The 18,135-nt window shown below is 38.6% G+C and overlaps 2 protein-coding genes across 4 annotated transcripts in view; both read right to left on the bottom strand.

The window, feature by feature from the left end:
• Nucleotides 1–792: 792 nt before the first annotated feature.
• lmx1a (LIM homeobox transcription factor 1, alpha) lies at nt 793–12,681 on the bottom strand. Its single transcript, XM_032572870.1, has 7 exons — nt 12,406–12,681; nt 5,343–5,563; nt 3,231–3,403; nt 2,840–2,917; nt 2,425–2,497; nt 2,046–2,222; nt 793–1,314 (listed from the first exon to the last, which is right to left on the bottom strand). The coding sequence occupies exons 1-7, from the start codon at nt 12,582–12,584 to the stop codon at nt 1,172–1,174; spliced, it is 1,044 nt and encodes a 347-aa protein (XP_032428761.1). The 5' UTR covers nt 12,585–12,681; the 3' UTR covers nt 793–1,171.
• A 2,839-nt stretch (nt 12,682–15,520) lies between these two features.
• Nucleotides 15,521–18,135, bottom strand: part of rxrgb (retinoid X receptor, gamma b) — a 29,492-nt gene continuing 26,877 nt past the window's right edge. For all 3 annotated transcript variants that reach the window (XM_032572898.1, XM_032572900.1, XM_032572899.1), the window contains 5 exons: nt 17,774–17,903; nt 17,304–17,436; nt 16,904–16,995; nt 16,709–16,814; nt 15,521–16,185 (listed from right to left, as the gene is read on the bottom strand). In XM_032572898.1, coding sequence (XP_032428789.1) covers nt 16,038–16,185; nt 16,709–16,814; nt 16,904–16,995; nt 17,304–17,436; nt 17,774–17,903 — 609 coding nt within the window. In that variant the 3' untranslated portion in view covers nt 15,521–16,037. The remainder of the gene's footprint in view (nt 16,186–16,708; nt 16,815–16,903; nt 16,996–17,303; nt 17,437–17,773; nt 17,904–18,135) is intronic.

Raw genomic sequence — 18,135 nt, forward strand, 5'->3', positions numbered from 1 at the left:
TTCAAACTCTCACAAACGCTGTTTTCTCTTGTTCTTCTTAAACACAGACACCAGTTAACTCTTCATAATGTGCCTTTAAAGCAAACGGTGTTGCTCCTCCTTGCACATGAGCTTGGATTCATGCAAATGCCAGCAGATACTTGGAGCAGATACAGACACAAAGGGACTCACACGAAGATATTCTCTGCTACACACTTCTTCAGCTCTCTGCTTGGCAGCAGATCACCCCGCTGACAGACACTTAGATTGTTCCTGACCAATGACTTGCGCTCTCTGCTCTGCGAGGTCTGATTTCATAGTGGGAAATGTGAGACAAGTCCAGGAGAGGGTTCACGGCAGGGGCAAGGAGGCAATCCGTACAGTTGGGCTTCGTATCTTCACGTCACGCTGGGCATTCTCTCCTGACACAGCTTTCAGCCCCTCCGTTGTCTGGTGCCTCGTCTATTCTGAGGGTTTTCTCAGCCTCCCGTCCAAAGGATTGGAAGCATTCCAGTCGGGCACAGTGCCTGGGTGGTCCCACCACCCCACCCTCTTCCCTCATCCACTGGAAGAAGGAGAAGGCAGAAGAATGCAAGAAGCACAATGTGACCGTTGATGAAGACGGCATGGATGCAATGCTTACCTGCCGCTGACCCATACAGCTGGGAAGGCTCCGCAATTTACAATCTACAGATCCATGCAACGGCCAGGGGAAGAAGATCCACTGACCCATCACTTAGATGGGACTGATAGGTGATGAGGATGAACTCACCTGCATGTCACCCAAAGAATCTTCTAAAAAAAAATCTGGCGTATCTTGGATGTATTTTTATTATTTTGAATGAACAGTATACACACACACATTGTGAGAATAAATACAAATACACTCCAAAGTTATTTATGTACATGAACAGAAGGGGTTTCTGTCTAACCATGAAAAGTGAGGGGAACAGCACCATGCTTGGAGGGTTTATACACTTTCTAGACATTGTGCTTCAAATGGGAAATGGAAAGTATTAAATGAAGCGACGTGACAATGTTTACCAAGAATTGAATATGTAAAATTACATGACATCGCAGTGTATCCATGTCCACTTCTGAAATTTTACATTTGTTGACCTAATTAGCCTGGGGAGATAAAAGTGTGTTTCCAGAGTGGATTGCAGCTTCTCCCTGAGCCTGAACTCCACCCTCAGGAGGTGAAGTATGAGTCCTGCATGGAATAGAGGCAGTCAATGGGAGTGAGTGGGGACGATCCAGCCAGAGAGAGGCAGTCATTGTCAGCAACATGGCACAGAGACTCCCTGTCTATTTCCCCATACAAGTCTTGAAAACCTGTGAAAATCCAAACTATCATTAGGTTAGTGCATGTAGACTCTTCAGATTTGACCTTTCACTTACAAGAGCTGACTGTCGCACAAATGACTTTGCCAGGCTTGTCATGCAAAGCAAACGTCTTACCCATGATGATTTAAAAAGACATGTTCACATTGATACATGTTGAAATTCATGATTCCAATTCCACATGTCAGTTTTTTTGTGCCCAAAGTGAATTAAAGTTTTCAAAAAGTACTATTTATTTATTTATTTTTTTACATTTTGAAAAGAATACGCTCAATTTTCACAAATGTAACTATAAATTTGAGACTTAATACCAGTACCCTGTCTATGTGAGAAATTGTCTGCTCCTGCTGATGTGGAAGCCGTAAGCAGTGGCTTATGTTGCTTATGCATTGTCCTGGCTCAGCACTAACCCTCTAACTTTTTGGAAAACAGCCATGCTGCAAAAATAATCCTGTTTTTTTTAACAGGGAGACAATACACATTCTGAGATTAAAAAAAGAAAGAAAAAAGAAAGAGATATAAGGGTAATAAAAATAAATTAAATAAAAAAAACAGAAGGTAACTTGATTCCAAATTCTAAGTTTATCACTGATGTGTGAAATTTTAACAAACTTCAATTTTAACATTTATAAGATGATATAAATGCACTCTCACTTTCTTTGTCAAATGACAAAATGCTTTTCATGAAATAAAACAGGGTTTAATTTCCAGAGTTCTTTTACCGTAAGGGTGCATGTGATCCCCTGGCATCTGGGGTGGAGTCAGGCCCTGTCTGAAGGGGTCTGTGTCCCAGTCCTGCTGCTCCAGAGTGGTGAGCCCCATCTGCTGCTGCTGCTGAACATGGGCAAAAGATGGCCCCATGCACTTTGTCTCTGAACCTAAACTGCCACATGAGGGCACTGTAGAGCACAGAAAACTTTATGAAATTGTTTCATAAAGTTGATTGATAAGATTCTTCTGCTAACATTGATGTGAATTTGTTACAAGTACTCATTTTTTTTTTAATCTATGATTCAGTTGTTTTTACTCAGACTCTTAATCTAAATTGTGAGTAATTAAAGTCACAAGTGATAAGTTGTACAGTATTATGTCTGAACTCACCTGTTGAGAGTTCGCACTGCTCCTGGGTGTGTTGCTGCTCCTGCTGCTGTTGTCTTCTGGCCAATTTCTTCATCTAAACAACAAACATCCATTAAATGAAGTAGCAAAAAAATAAAAATAAAATCTGTTTTGCTCTGTGTCACATGACTCTGTCGCAAAATATTAACAGGGAAGTCAAGAACATCTGTCATTGAGTGAGAGAAACCACACGAGTCCACTTTGTGAGGAAATATTAGCTCTAATCTCCAGTGATCTCCCTGCAAGATGTCATCAGCTTCCTGTATAAGGAGATAACTCGGCTGATTTCCACTCTGGCTCACAAAGTCAGTGCAGAAAGACTGCTTTTATTAAATGTGCATGTGAGATTGTGTATGCATGTGTATATGTGTGTAGGTGTGTATGTGTGCGCGCTTACTTTAGCTCTCTGGTTCTGGAACCAAACCTGCACAACCCGGACACTTAGGCCAGTTTCTGCTGCCAAGGTCTCCCTTACCTTGGATTAAGATTCAGGTGGGAAGCAGAAAAAGACATAAAGCAAGGTTAGAAAAGTAAAAAACCAAACGAAGGGTAATTGTGCATTTGAAGGTTAAAACGTTTGTTTGCTCTCACAAAGGTCAAATCATAATGACGCTAATTTTGAAATGCTTTTAGATTTATTTTAGGTAAATCTGCTTTGTGTCTTTGCAACATCCTAATATGAAACAAACAAACAAATAAAACCATTGTGTCATCTGTAGGATGTAAGCTGAGCTGTGATGAAATCATTTGTCCGCACTCTGTATAAAATCAAAGAACAAGCACATTACCTTTCGGCAAGGTTTTGATGAGACCTCAAAGGAAGCCTTGAAGGTGCGTCTTTGTTGGGTGGTCAGAATAGTGCGAGGTCTTTTGGGACGTTTGGTTTCTGGATTATCTGCACCGCCTCGCCTCTGTGTAATCCGCCCCAATTCCTCCTCTTCTTCATCGTCACTTTTACCTGCTGGGCCAACGTGATAGGGAAGACATGCAGAGATTAGACCTGGGAGACATTTTATCAAGCAAAACCTAGGTATGTAATCTAATATGTGGAGCAGAAATAATGCACCTGGACGAACATTTTAGGCTTTAATTGCATCTAATCCTGATGATCTGTCCAAATCAAATGAAATTCATTCAGAATTTCACAGGTTTTGCTTAATTTAAATAAATAAATACTCAAAGGACTGTCAATGGTACCATACAAAAGTAGCATTCCACTATAGTTTTTACACATTTTTGTCAAAATTATGACAACTCTAATGTCCTGCTTAAACCATCCAAACTGATGCTTAACTGTTAGATGGAATAAAAAGGATGAGTTATTTTAAATTTTACAAATTTTGCTTGATGTGTATATGCATTGTGCATATACACATCAAGTGCAACCAATTGCTTTCAGAAATCACCCGATTGATAAATGGAGACCAGTTTTGTGTGCGTCCACCTGTGTGAACAACTGCTTGTTCAAATTAGGGAACAAAAAATAAAAGACAAACTTAGGGAAATCAAAAAAACATTTTAAAGGAGCGTCAAACTAGGGGAGGTTATACAGCAGTACGTTAAGGTTAGAACATCTTACAGAGCGCTGTTCAATCCGTCATTTGAAAAACAAATTCGGAGAGAGAGAGAAAGCAGTTAAACAGAGAAGCAGCCAAGAGAAGTGATGGAGTTGTGGAGATCTGCAGCTCAGGTGGGAAAATCTACACTGACAGAACAACCAGCAGTGGTGCATTCTAGAAATCTGACCATTATGGCAGGTTGCCAAGAAGAAAGTAATTGCATAGGGAAAAAAAATCAGAGGAGGAGCTGTCTGCTGTTTACCACCAGCCATATATGAGACACAGCAAATATGTAGCAGAAGGTGCTCTGCTAGATGAGCTTTTCCCCTAAATGCAAAATATATAGGGAAAAAACATTTTATGTGTGAAAAACTGAAACTGGTCATCACTCTGAACAAACAAAGCTCATAGTGACATAGCATCATGATGTAGGGTGCTTCTCTTCAAATTTGGGTGTCCGACCTGTTTTAAGTGAGCTCAAAACAGGTAATAATAGCAAAACCCAATTGTTTGTCTAGTTACACTCAGCAAAAGTAGGTAACTGTTGTTCAAAACTAACTTTTGTGATTTTGGACAACAGCATTTAGTTTACATTAACTAATTAATCTGAACAAGGTCTGATTCACATAGGATTAAATCTTTAATAGTAGTTGCACATTTTTATTTAATGTACTTTGCATGAAAACGTAGTATGATTATTTTGAAATCACATCATCTGCAACAGAAAATACATATTTTTTTAATCAGTCATCATATCTAACAATGCATTATGCATATACACATCAATTTTTTCAGTGCATTTCTTTTGAGAAGCTTTTGATAGGAAATGAGTCAGGTATCGCTCTAAAGACAGTGGGAAACAAAATAATATGTTTCTGTTTTTATTTACATTATATGAAAAATGGGATTCTGTTAAATAATTTTTATATTTCTCAATAATCAATAGAAATACTTATATCTACTATTTATTTTAAAAAACTGTATTCATTATTGCAACAGAAACAATACTAATAGTCTGACGGCATTTTAATTATTAAATGATGATTTATTTCTCATCTTAAAATGTTAATGCATAATTAATTAAAGCAAGCATCTCTTAAATGTAAATAATTGACTTTATGCATGTGCTATTCATACATAAAACATTTCTAATACTTACACATGTAGACCTAAATAAATTATCTCGCAGTCTGCTTTTCAAAAAGGCTGCTATGTCAGCTACTGCCTGCTTCAGTGAGCTACACAATTTTGAGCAAACAACCCCCAAAATTAGAATAAAGAGCACAAATATTATTAAAGTCAGTGAAAGAAAAGCAGCATCAAAGCATTCAGGTTGTATACCGGTATCTGAAGATGCTGGACTCGCCAGATACTGATGGTAGTCCTCTCTGGCACACAGAAGCTGTCCCTCCCTGAGGACACAGCGGTCTCCAGTCTGCAAGCGGCAGGAACAAACTTTGCAGGTGAAGCAGCGCAGGTGGAAAGCAGCGGCTCCGGCTCGCATCACAAGCTCTGCAGGGGAGATGGCCTCCGCACAGCCCCCACAATGCACTGCAAACAGACTGAAGACAAGAAGGTGTAAGTAGGCATAAATATCGGACACTCGGTAGCCGTTAGAATAATGCATTTGTTTGCTTTGGGTTCTTAAGGACTTTGTACGCCACAATAAAATGGGACTTTATGAGAAGAAAATACACTTTCTTGACCTGGAGAATGTTGCTGAGTCTAGCTGTCACTCAAAACCACAACTAGCGCCTGACTTCTCCCCTTTCCTCCTCCTTCCCTTTCTACCCCAAACCGTTTAGACACATACCCTCAGTGTGTCGGGTGTGTATCTTAGCGCCTGGCAACCAGAACTGGTGGGCTCAGACCCGAGAGACTGTTGCCGTGGCTCCGACTGCTGTGTCCGAGGCCGTGCTCCTGGGGGCTGGAGAGAAAAGGCTCTCGGCAGGCCATGGCTCCAGGCTGAGGGGGGGAATCAGGTCTCCTGGTGGGAGAGACTGAGCCGCTGGTCCCAAGAATTATCCGTGGAATTATCTTTAAGTCTGCTTAACCAGAGTCGGACAAAGGCAGAGCCGGCCCCCGAGCAGCGGGACCATTGTCCTCCGGTTGGCACGGCCACATTTTGGGTCTGTCACGCAGGATGATGCGTCATCATCCTGGAGCTGGCGTTTGTTTCCAGACCTGACTGGGTCACCAGACCAGCCAGTGAGGAGGCATGAGAAAGTGACAGTTTTACCCCTTTTTTTTGTGTTCATCTAAAATACTGCACTTGCCCAACAAGGAGAGTGAATTGGGTGTAATACCTTTCTTCATACATAAAATAAAGAATGCAAACAGGGTCAAAGTGCTTTTGGTTTCTTTAGTTGTAATTTTCCGAAAATAAAGCAAAATGCATGGCAAATAACATAATAATGATTAATGTCCCAAGATTTGCTACAGTTACTAAAGAACAATAATCTTGTATAATTTATAATTTTGCTTAGGGTCATCGTTCATGTTGTAAACAGGTTTTAACTTCCTGCTTGATGTCTTGACACGTTGCTTCAATACTTCCACATACTGTTCCTTCCTCATGGTGTAATCTATTTTGTGAAGCGCTTCAGTCCATCCTGGAGAACAACAATCCACAGCACGATGCTGCTACAGTGAGGCTGGTGTTCTTTGGTTTTTGAGCCCATTCGGTACCAAAACATGTTCATCTCATGGACACAGAGGCATTTCTTTCCTTAATGGTGTGGCTGGACAGTCCTGTATTTTGTTTATTTCTGCATACTACTCATTGAACAGATGAAAGCAGTGACTTCAGGCATCTGGGAATTGTACTCAAGGGTTGGCTAATTTCTTTTGATTTTTTTCATGATGCCACAAGGACCTGCTGTGTCTGAGATGTTGCTCTAAAATACATTTGACATTCTGTCTAACCCTTAGATTGTGAATACACCTACTAAAGATTTGGAAAGTCATTAAATCATCATCTAGACTTCCCTAAATTGTTTAAGCAAATGGTAATGTCAGTGTTTGTAAAAAAAAAAAAATTTAATTTGAAAAAGGTTGCATGATTTTGGCATTTTAGCAGGTACAAGTAATTTTATAAATATAGTATATAGAGGGATTTAAAATAAAAAAGTGAGGGATGAAAAGGTTGTGTGTCTTTTTGTGCAGTGCATCTGGTTTTAACTTTTTTGTCTAGGATTTTTGTGAATGTATATGTTATTGTTGTTCACAGTAGAAGATAATATATCGTGCTTTTCCCCCACGACATATCTTTCCATGCAGACAAATAGATTAAGTTAAACACAACCACATAAAAAGACATTACGTTTTATGAATAATTTTGGCAAAGTTTATTTTCGTAGGTTCTCTTATTTTTCTTTAAATATCCAGAGAAACATGTTTTTATCTAATATTGAACACATTTATAATTTACATTTTCCTTAATATTCACAAACCAACTCAGACTAAAAATAAAGACAAAACAAACACTCATGATAAAGGACCCCTGTTGAGTGGTCTAGAGTTCCTACATCCTAAAGCCAAACATTGCTGAGACCTCTTAATGTCACTCTGGAAACGGTGAATCCCAGCCCCAGAAACTCACCAGTCGCCCTACTTGACCCGTCAGAGTCATATGTCCCTCAGCGTTGATGGTGTGGGCTTTAATATGGCCAACATACCATCTGTGGTATGTGCATTCCTGTGGTGACACGAGGTGAATCACCCAAATATATCAAAGGAAGTGTGGCTGAGGAAATACCCGGAGTGTTTGCGGGTCTCTGGGATACACTGAGCCGATCTCTCCCTGTGATGCTAATGATAGATGTCAGCAGAGAGCAAACTGCGGGCATTAATGTTTTGGAGATCATTTCTTGTTTCGAGAATCGCCGTTCCATTACAGGCCTAGTCCAGCTCGCCCTATTAGCCCTGGTTCTTTTAAGAGTCAGTAATGCAAAGGCAAGAGTATCTCAAATACTTAGGCAGCAGCTCAAGATGTTTAATATTTCAGAGTTTCCGCTGACATGATTGGCCCAGCGACTCGGCCGGGAGAGCGGGAACACTCAGTCACGCTGGATTAAGACCAATTAGTGACATGGTGGTTATAGAGAAATAAGTCAGCAGAATATTATTCTCCTCCAAACCAATATTGGGCACATTTAAGGTGAACACACTGTGTAAGAAAAAAACAAACAAACAAAAAAAACAACTAAACTCTACACTCACTCACTGTTCTTGCCATGACCTCAGAGCTGACCTTTGGCAGTGGGGCAAACAGACTGCAGGTCTGCTGGACATGCACAGATCCTGTTTCTGGATCAGGTTAACCTGGATCCTCTGCTGAACACACACAGCAACATAGGACACATATCAGATATGCATCTTCGGATCAAGTGCACCATCCGTCACGTCGCAGATCTGTAGACCAATCTGCTGTCCACTCCACATGCTCACTGAGCCATTTAGGTAATCTATATACTGACAGTCCAACCAAACTAAACCTCCTGTTGTCTGACAGGAATTATATTTTAATAAATAATATGACAGCTTGTTGCATGTAGTGTATCAAATCATTGACGCTGTTCAGGAGAACAAATGTAGGACTAATTTAATTAAGTTAATCTTCTGGTTCTTAAATGTAACCATTAGAAGACAAACGATCAAAAGTTCACATGTTCTTCACACCATCTAGATTTCATCAGTGATCATCATGAGCAACATATTGCTGGTTGGATGTGGCATGTGCAAGTGCAGATAAATGCAATGTTATTCTTGCTATATGCACACTCATTGATGTATTTCATTTTTTTAGTGTGTGTACAATTATATTGTTCACACTAATTTTCTCCAGCAAGTACTACATGTTCAAAACCTTCAAAAATGTGTTGATATCCCCTCTCTGTTTCAGCCTGGGTCCATCAGTTATAATATTATGGTCTCTCGAAACCAAAACGAAACCCAATAAAAATGTTCAAGTTTAAAATAAGTAAGTCACAAATCAAAAAATATTGTATTAGGAAATTTTCAAACCATAAACTCCTGGGTAATTTTTGCAATTTAGAGTGTATCCCAACTTTCAAGTTAGTAATAGAAAAAAAAACATGTTAACTAAAGACACTATGTGTTTATGCATTTATTTAAAATTACATTTAGCATTCCATTTCATGTGACCCATTTCATTGGTATTTTTTTCTAAAAGCAGTAATACTGTTTCATTTTGCTTAGCAATAAATGTTTACATTCAGTTTAGTTTACTCTTTAATTGCTTGAAAATTTTGTATGGTTTTCACAGTATTTTAAACTCAATTGTGAATAAAATGTAAAACTAGTTTAAGTTGATACTTTATAAAGTAAATCTTTCAAAACAATTGCTCTACATTTCACTGGTTTATGACTGTTTTTTTCTGGACAGTAGGAAGAATTTAGGCCCTAATACAGTTCCTGGTGAGACTCCAAAAGCAACGTTGTCAATAATATTCCATCATGTTTAATTCTGAATCAGTACAGTTATATGTCAAGTTATTTCTGATGACCATTTTTCAAAATTACATCAAAGCTATTTATTTAATTTGAACAACACAATTTGTAATTTTAAAGGTACAGCCAAACACAAATGAAAATCTACATTTTTTTTTACTTAACTTTATGATTTAAAACTATATTTATTTATATAGTTATTTGAGTGATACTGTCAAAAGAATACAAACTGTAATATCCAAATGCTATCCCTAAATTTAAAAAAACTGGTAAAAGACAGCAATAAATACACAAAAAACAATTTAATCCTATAATTATTAAAAGAGGTGTATGCATATATAATTACTATTATTACAGGAATATTAATTGTTCATCATTAATTTATTATTCATTACTATTTACTATTTAATTTAAATAGTTTTATTCATCTCTTTCAAGTGAGATAAACGTATTAATCTGCTGGCTTTATGTTTATTTACATTTTGCTTAAGCTTTCTATATTATGTTCACCTGCCTGTAATTTGGCTAATATCTGTAATCAAAAAGAGGCAAACAAACAATAAAAAGTTGGTTTTTTTTTTTTTTTTCTTTTTTGTTTTCAGACTGAATAAGAACTTCAACTGCAGAAAACACTATCATTGTCTTATAACTCATTTCAGACTCCTAACACACTCTGGCTGCTTCCTCAAGCACAGAAGAAAACATGCCAGATCCAGACAGAAGATTCAGCATGTGGTTAGAGACAAATGTTGTCTCAGTATGGAAAAATCACACTTGCACCGCATCTAAGAAAGGGGCACCGTTTGTCTGGTGAGCTGATTCTGGCACACATTTTAAAACACTCAACGAGGACAAAAGCGGTGCCCATGTGTGTCAGCCAGACAGGAGGCTGGGGGTGTGGTGAGGGTCAGGGGGGAGGGGGTTTCAGAGGTGGAGCCTTGGCACCAGGCCTCCTGCTAATTGATCAGCTCAGATATCTCACGGTTGACTGGACCTCGTCCCATTGCTCAACACAGGGGCTGCTGCAGGAAGAGATTTCCAGATGCCGCTGCGCATATCGCCAGGGCTCCTGGAGCGCACTGTCCCCCAAAATAAGTTCACACCATCCTCACCGTCTCTCTGTAAGGGATGCACCAGACCTTCTGACATATGGCTCTGCTCCACTAATTACCTCTTTGCACTGCTCTTTGGTTCTGAACTGTTATAGCCACTCACCACATGGAGCTATTTGGAATTTCAACCAGAATTGTGTCTAAAATATAGATTTTATTATAGTAGTGTTGAACCTACAAAAAATAGCTAACTTTTTTTTATACTGTATACATTTCATTGTAATAGCAGGAGGCATACATTTGTCTGTACCACTTTTGGTGGAAGACCCTTTGATAAACTAGAGCAAAATAATACCTTTTGGGTGGGTGCATTTCCTCTTGTTTGGGTGAGAGCAGCTTGAAGGAAAACTGTGACGACAAGTAAATGGGAGAGAGTACGATCATTTTTTCTAGGGATGTGTGAGAGGTGGGGAGGGGACCATATGCTGTCCCCCGCTTGCAGTTGCCACGCCAATGGCCCCCAACATCTTAACACATTTTGACAATGTGTCAGCTGAGCTATACCCCTGGTTGTGCGTGAAGGTGCGATGGTGTTATTGTGCATGTGTTGTCTGTGATCATGATGTACAATAAACAATAGTTTCCTTACATCCCTTCTCCACCCACCCATCCACCCACTCTGCAGTCACCTTGCTCTCTCAGCTCGCCAGGCCAACTTTCTTTAAAGTCACGATGCAAAGTTAAAACCTTTGCAAACTCAACCACGGAGATTTGATTACTCTGCAAAAATGGAAACTATTTCATTGAGTCTTTAGCCTCCGTTTCTTACTGTTACACAAGCAAACACACACCAACACATGCATTCTTCATCAAGGTCAAGATGTGGACAAGGACTCTTTTGTGAAAGTCGGACTAATATTGGGATAATGAATACGTAAATGGGCACCAAAGGAAAACATTTCACTTGCAAACTTGCTGTAACTCATAGGTATCCTATTTTGCTATAAAATATTGTACACGGTTTCCTGCCAAGTATTCAAACCCTTTGAGGTTGCTAGGCAGGGGACAGGGTAAAAGTGTAAAACATGGTGCTGTGGTTAAATCAGATCAAGCCTGGACTTTTTAAACCAGCATTCTACATCCCTACAGTGATCAATGGTGGTGGCAGCATCATGCCCTTAGGACGTTTTTTCTTCGTCAACAGCAGGGAAAAATCTCAGAAGTGAAGATGGAGGGATAAAAGCAATGCAAAACTTGAGGTGGAGTTTGACAGACCAGAACAGCGAAGTTAAACATTAAGTCAGAGCTACAATGGACTCGTTTTAGTAAAAGTATAATAGAATGGCTCAATTCTAAGGTCTAAGTTTGGACCTAAATCTACGAAAAGGCTTAGAGACTAATGTTTAAAGAAATTCAAAATGGCAGAAGGTGAGCTGGTTTGCAAAGAACAATGACAGAAATACCCAGACGACTTTTGTGATGATCTACGAAATGAAATTCCAATCAAAATATTTTTTGAAACAAAAACAGGAGGAAGTTCAAGGAGCTGAGAATACATTTGACACCGTTTTCTGCATCGTGAAAACTCTGATGAATTTTTATCGACGCCCAAAATTATTTAGAATGCTAATGTGGGAAATTAAATTTATTTAAACTGAGTAAAAGTAATTATCCCTGTACAATGAGTTATAGTATGTTATATATCTGATTTGAATCAGAATGGTAGTGAAAAACACTAGAGGACTGAAGATAATGTCAGAATTAGGTTTTGGTTATAGCATGGATATCTGGTGAAGTTGGAAATTATGACTTTTTTTTTTGGTTGTTTTTTTCTACATTCAAAGAGTTCAACTAAGAAAATATGAAGTTTCTGCACTCACTGAGCGTAGTCCCGCCTGCAGAAAAGTTTGCGGTCCCGCAGAAAGCAGGAATTCCTGAGCGGCTCCCCGCACGCCGCGCACCGCACGCACTCCTCATGCCAGAGGTCATCACTGACCCTCAGGAGAAACCTGTCTCTGATCGGCCGGTGGCATCCAGCGCACACTGCCTTCTGATCCATGCCTGCAGGGTTCAGAGGGGGAGATCCTTTGATGAGCGGGTTTACAACGAAATCACCGTATCTGGGAAAAAAAGGAAGAAAAAAGAATTCAAATTGATGCACCAACTTGGATAAAATCTTTGAATTCAATAAAATACCGTAATGGCAGTATTGCGTTTATTTTATTTCATACTTTCATACGTCTGCTAATTTCAAGGTGTTAAAGGCCTTGAAAAGAAATATTTTTTGAAATACTGCGATAAAATAAAGAAATATTCACATAACCGTTCTCTAAGCCAATGATATAATATGGTAGAAATTTTGTTTATTTTGCTTTATTTCTTTTTTTTTACTTTTTAAGAAATTTATCAGACATAAATCACTTTCAATAAACTTTTGCCACTAATGCTCTGAGGTAGAACTTACAACAGCACTATAATGACACACATTACCTGTGATATGCGAATTTCTCTTAAAGGAAGAAGAAAAAAAAATACTTTGATTCACAAAGTCCCACGTCTTGTCAGAGCATCTCCGGCGCTCAGGATCCCGCTGCTGCGGCTTGCTGCTGAGAGCAGAGCCGCGCATCAAAAGTTTCTCCTCGGGGTTTCCACTCAGAGACCTCTACAAGCGTCCACACCCATCCAGTAAAAAGCCTGCGCTGCTCTATCAATTATCCTATTATCGGAGAACAGGAAAGAAACAGAGAGCTGTGGGTATTTCCTCCATGTGCAGGTGCAGTTTACCTCTTTCCAAGTCTCCCCCTCCTCCTTCGGTCGCTTTCTCTCCCCCTGCAGTTCACTACTTTCTCCACTCTGAATTCCTCTGAGGCAGCAGCACTCTCTTTTTGTTGCTCGTTGGATAGATAGATAGATAGATAGATAGATAGATAGATAGATAGATAGATAGATAGATAGATAGATAGATAGATAGATAGATAGATAGATAGATAGATAGATAGATAGATAGATAGATAGATAGATAGATAGATAGATAGACAAAATATCAAAATGTATGAATTATCATAAACGTTAAATCAAATTTTGATGAACTAGTTTGTTTATTACCCTGTTATTCTTATTTTATGTAATGCAACATTTTGTCATTTGAGTTTGTCAATAAAAAAACGATTAATTTCATGTTTAGTTGTGCTTTCATAAGCTGAAATCACGAGCGATGATATTGAACTCAGGGGGAAGCCAGTGTTGAAAATGACAATAAATGAAATGCAAGATGTTAAAGGTGCAAAAATGCAAACAGTTCCTTAACGGAATATTACTTGATTTTGTTTTGGTCTCTCTGTCTCTGAAGATGGCACATCCACAAGTTGCAGTGCAGCTATATATATTTTCTGTTTTAGGAAAGGACAGTCAATGATTAGTGACAATGTTAAAATGATAAGGTAGAAATCATGATATGTGACTCCAGCCACATCTGAACTGGGTGGTAAACTGTTTTCGTGCATCTATATTGCAATCAAAGTACAAACTTTTTCAAAGATACCTTAAGAGTAAAAAGTTCTCTTTAAATCTCCCTCTGTCTTTAAATATCCTATACGCAACTGTTTAAAAATGATCATTTCTAACAATCCCTCAACAGTGAGGCACTCGTTCCATTAATTCTTGTTTATGTTATACCAACATGTAAAAGTTTGGTGAAGTTATTATAGAAACAATCTAGTTGTTTTAAAATTTAGGGTCATATTTTTGGATGAACGAAGACATTTCTTCAAGTTATGACATCTTTATGTCATTCTACGTTGACCTGGACATCTTTGGAGGACTTATTAACCTACTGAAAGATCCATTAATGATCAGTTCTTGGTCTTTGTCCACCAGAATTTATTTCAAGACCCTTGTATTATTTTGAAGAGTTTATAATGTCCTGCAGTCTAAATAAATTCTCCACAGCCTTTGAAAGAGAAAGAGACCCTCAACATTGGTCGGCTGATAAAAACAAAATAAAGGACCAGTTTCCAAAAAAAAAATCAGCAAACTCTATGTTTACTTTTGTGACAGTAGAAGAGAAAATCTTTCTTTTTCTGATAACACTTCCAAAATTGAATTTGGCACTTAGATAATCTACTGGAGATTGAAGAGAACTGGGGGCATGCTGCAGTTCTTTAACTATAAATACTGGACATGGTTGCGCCTCCCTCACAATTCTCACCCCTGTTCTTGATCGTGAGAATAATTGTGGTCCCATCCATCCTCGGTGAAATAGGTTGTTTTGTCATGTCATACAGTATTTACACCCCAGGGAAAATGTCATAATAATAATAATAAAAAAACAAAAAACAAATAAGGGTTCCTAGAAAATGTGATGTAAGATGTAAAGTACAGAAAATGGATCAGTTACATGTATTTTAAAGCATATTTTATAGCATATGTGTGCGCTTTAAAATACATTGTATTGTATACAATATTGTATACAAAATCTATTATTTCTACTCAATAAAGCTTGGATATTTCAAGATTTTCAGTGTGAGATGAATTATATTTACAGTTCCACTTGGGGTGGCAATAAAGCTGTCTACATCTGTAGGTGTGTGGCAGATAATGGGAGATCTGAAGTTCATGCGCTATTGCAAACTAACATGAAAGCGTTTTAATTGATTGTTTTGGCGAGGCTGGACTCAATCAGCTGAGAAAATGTTCCAATAGGCCATTGGAGGGGACTGAACGAGTTATGCATAATTAAATGCAGCCATTGGAGTAAGAGTGAATTGTGTTGCACGTTTTGGAACCCTTTATAATCAGCATCATAATCTTCTAATATTTTATGTAAAAAAAACGTGGGTATTGATTATATCAATTTATTTAAATTTGCCATTCAAAATTACTGAAAGACAGAATGCCAAGAAAAACAGTAATAATAAAAACTGTCTCTAACTGTCCTTTGAAGTTCTGCAGCTGAACCACGACGCTAGAAAAGATCCACACACACACACCCCCACACACGTCCCAAATACTGTGAGGCACTTTATTGGCGCCCTCTCGTGGACGAAGCCTGGAAACGTAAAGGTGTAACCAGATTCAGTTTTTCTCTTTTCACTCGGGAATCTGAGTAAAAAAAACTACAGAATGAACAACACATTTTACTCACATTTTAAATAACTTTATTCTGTAAGAAGCTTTAAACGTGTTCTTTTATGAAATGTTTTTTTGTTGTTGTTTTTTTGTTGTTCTCTCTCTTAGAATAAAATTATTCCTCTGTAATTTGCATTGGGTGCTTTTAAAACAAATACAACAAATCATCTATTTACAAAATCTGCTACCAAATCTATCAGAATCTGTGTGCATATAGGATACTCATCCAAACAACTGGAAAATATCACTGTTATTTTAATCACATTGCTTTACTTGGTAGAAAACAGTTTAACAGTTTCGATCAAGTCTCTTTTTTTTTTCCATCCATCTTCACATCGCTCACAAGTTGGGGGTATTTACAGGGAAGGGGAGTGGAGGACTGGTGTCATGTGATCTGATGCGGAGCCTCCAGCATCTCCATCAGGAAAGTGTCAATGGGCGTGTCCCCGATTAGTTTAAAGAAGAACAGATGCTCCAAACACTTGAGACCGATGGAGCGCAGAGCTGGCAGGCGCAGGAGCAGTTTGGCGAACCTGCAAATGATAAAAAAAATAAAAAAATAAAAATCTAGTTAAAAAAAATTATCTTAAGACGTCACCTAAGTGGTAATGAGGAAAAAATCCTGCTCTTCAGGCAAAAAGCTGTTTGAGATATACCAATAGGTTTTGCGCAGAACCCATCGAGGGAGGCTACATTCAAGCACAAATATTGTTAAAATTGTTTAAAAGGTGCTATTACCACAAACTATTTTACAGTGATCGATGACATTAAACTCCAATACGATGAAATAAAGTCTGTGGCTGTAACATAGTAAAATATAGAAGAGATAGTGTAAATACTGTTTAAAACAACGTTCTCAAAAAATATCTAATGTCTTACACTTTACTTTACAGTTAAATGCATTCATAATATAAAACCATCAACTGGAAAGTGGGTATGCCGTCCTCCTGATGGCTTCTATTTAACTGGCTGAAACATTTCATGTCTTCTGATTATAATATGCACAGTGCAATAACTGCAACCCTCCGACTACAGTGTGAGTGTAACATTTCCCACCTGCCTGGCTGGTCGGGGTACTTCTGTTTTGTATACGACTCCAATGAAGCGTAGACTTTTTCTCTTAGCGCCTCCACCTCTGATGGGTTTGACAAACCTTTTGCATCTAAAACACACAATCCAACATATGCATATGTCCAGTGCAGTACTGAAAGGTGCAACATGCCGCGGTATTCGAGTCCTGCCCATACTGACCTGGGTTAAATAGAACGATGGCTCGCAGGCAGCCCAGCTCTGTCTTATCCATCTGCATGTCTTTCATTTTGGATACCAACTCTGTGAGGACTCTGCAGTCAAAGATTTTTATGTTATCAGGACAAACATGTCTTTTAAAACGAGTGTTCCATAAAAACACACAACGTAAATTTTAACTGAATAGTCTTTGACCATTCCTGTGAGACTCTTTGGAGTTTGCATCTTCGATATAAACATTTTAAGCTAGAAAAGCCTCCACAGGGTTTTGACAGATTTTCAATTTCCATATGTTTCCAGACTGAAATTTCAAATGATTTTCTAAAGTCTTTAGAACATTTTGGACTTTTTAGCGCAAAATAATTTACCCTTATTTCTGAAGTACTTTCTGAGGGTCTCTTACCTGTCGAAGATGGATCCCACTCCTGCACTGTGGGCGCTACTTCTGTGCACGTGTAGACCTGTAGCCAACAGGATGCCATCTTTAACTGTGACTGAGCGATGCGAGAAAGAGGCAATGAGCAGCTCATTCCAACCTGGACAAAAAAATAAATATAAATAAAGACATATTGACCATATTATGCATTACATTTTTAGCAAGATTGGTTGCTTTTTTCTTATTTCTTTTCTGTGACTCCCTTTATTCATGGCATGTGTGCAAGCTCTCCCGCCAGTAGGGGTCAGTGTAGCTGACACTGCAAACTGAACTAGTGGGACTTAGCAAATATTCCAGTTATATTTGGTTTCACTGCTCTATAAAACCAGGTGTCAAAAATGTGTCGAGTGCGTAGGCGTGTGTGTCTTTTTAAAATGTTTTGACTGGTTTCACGTGTTTATTTTTCTGTGCAGCTGAGGCTGAATAAGTGTGCGTACCTGCTCGAAGCAGGATGACCTGGTCGTCCAGAGGGAGCTCAGAGAAGTGTGGGATCCTTTTGGCCCATTCCACCAAGGTGAAGAGCTGCTTGTCTGCTGCCTGACAGATATTAGTGACGGGGTCGTTGGTCTGGAGAGAAACATGGAGGAAGGAGGCCCACACAATGCAGTTAATACCTTAACTTGTGAGCTCCTGCAGTGTGACTCATAAAGTCACAGTGACTATAGTCAGTGAGCAGGTGCGGCTGTAGCTATGTTTAGTTACTTTGTAAACCAGCAGTTTCCTTTCATGACTCGAGACTCTTGAAATAGTCTTTAATTTGAAAAGAAACTTTCCATAATAATTTTTAATAAAACAGTGC

Source organism: Xiphophorus hellerii, chromosome 9 (genome assembly GCF_003331165.1).
Source record: "Xiphophorus hellerii strain 12219 chromosome 9, Xiphophorus_hellerii-4.1, whole genome shotgun sequence".
Classification (NCBI taxonomy): Eukaryota; Metazoa; Chordata; class Actinopteri; order Cyprinodontiformes; family Poeciliidae; genus Xiphophorus; species Xiphophorus hellerii.

Bases quoted from the DNA above. Each gene is read 5' to 3' on its own strand.
- lmx1a (XM_032572870.1), bottom strand. From the start codon at position 12,584: ATGGATCAGAAGGCAGTGTGCGCTGGATGCCACCGGCCGATCAGAGAC. The intron at 5,564-12,405 runs GTGAGTGCAGAA...TCTTGTCTTCAG, and splicing joins TGCAGGCGGGACTACGCTCA to TCTGTTTGCAGTGCATTGTG. The intron at 3,404-5,342 runs GTATACAACCTG...ACGTTGGCCCAG, and splicing joins TCCAGCATCTTCAGATACCG to CAGGTAAAAGTGACGATGAA.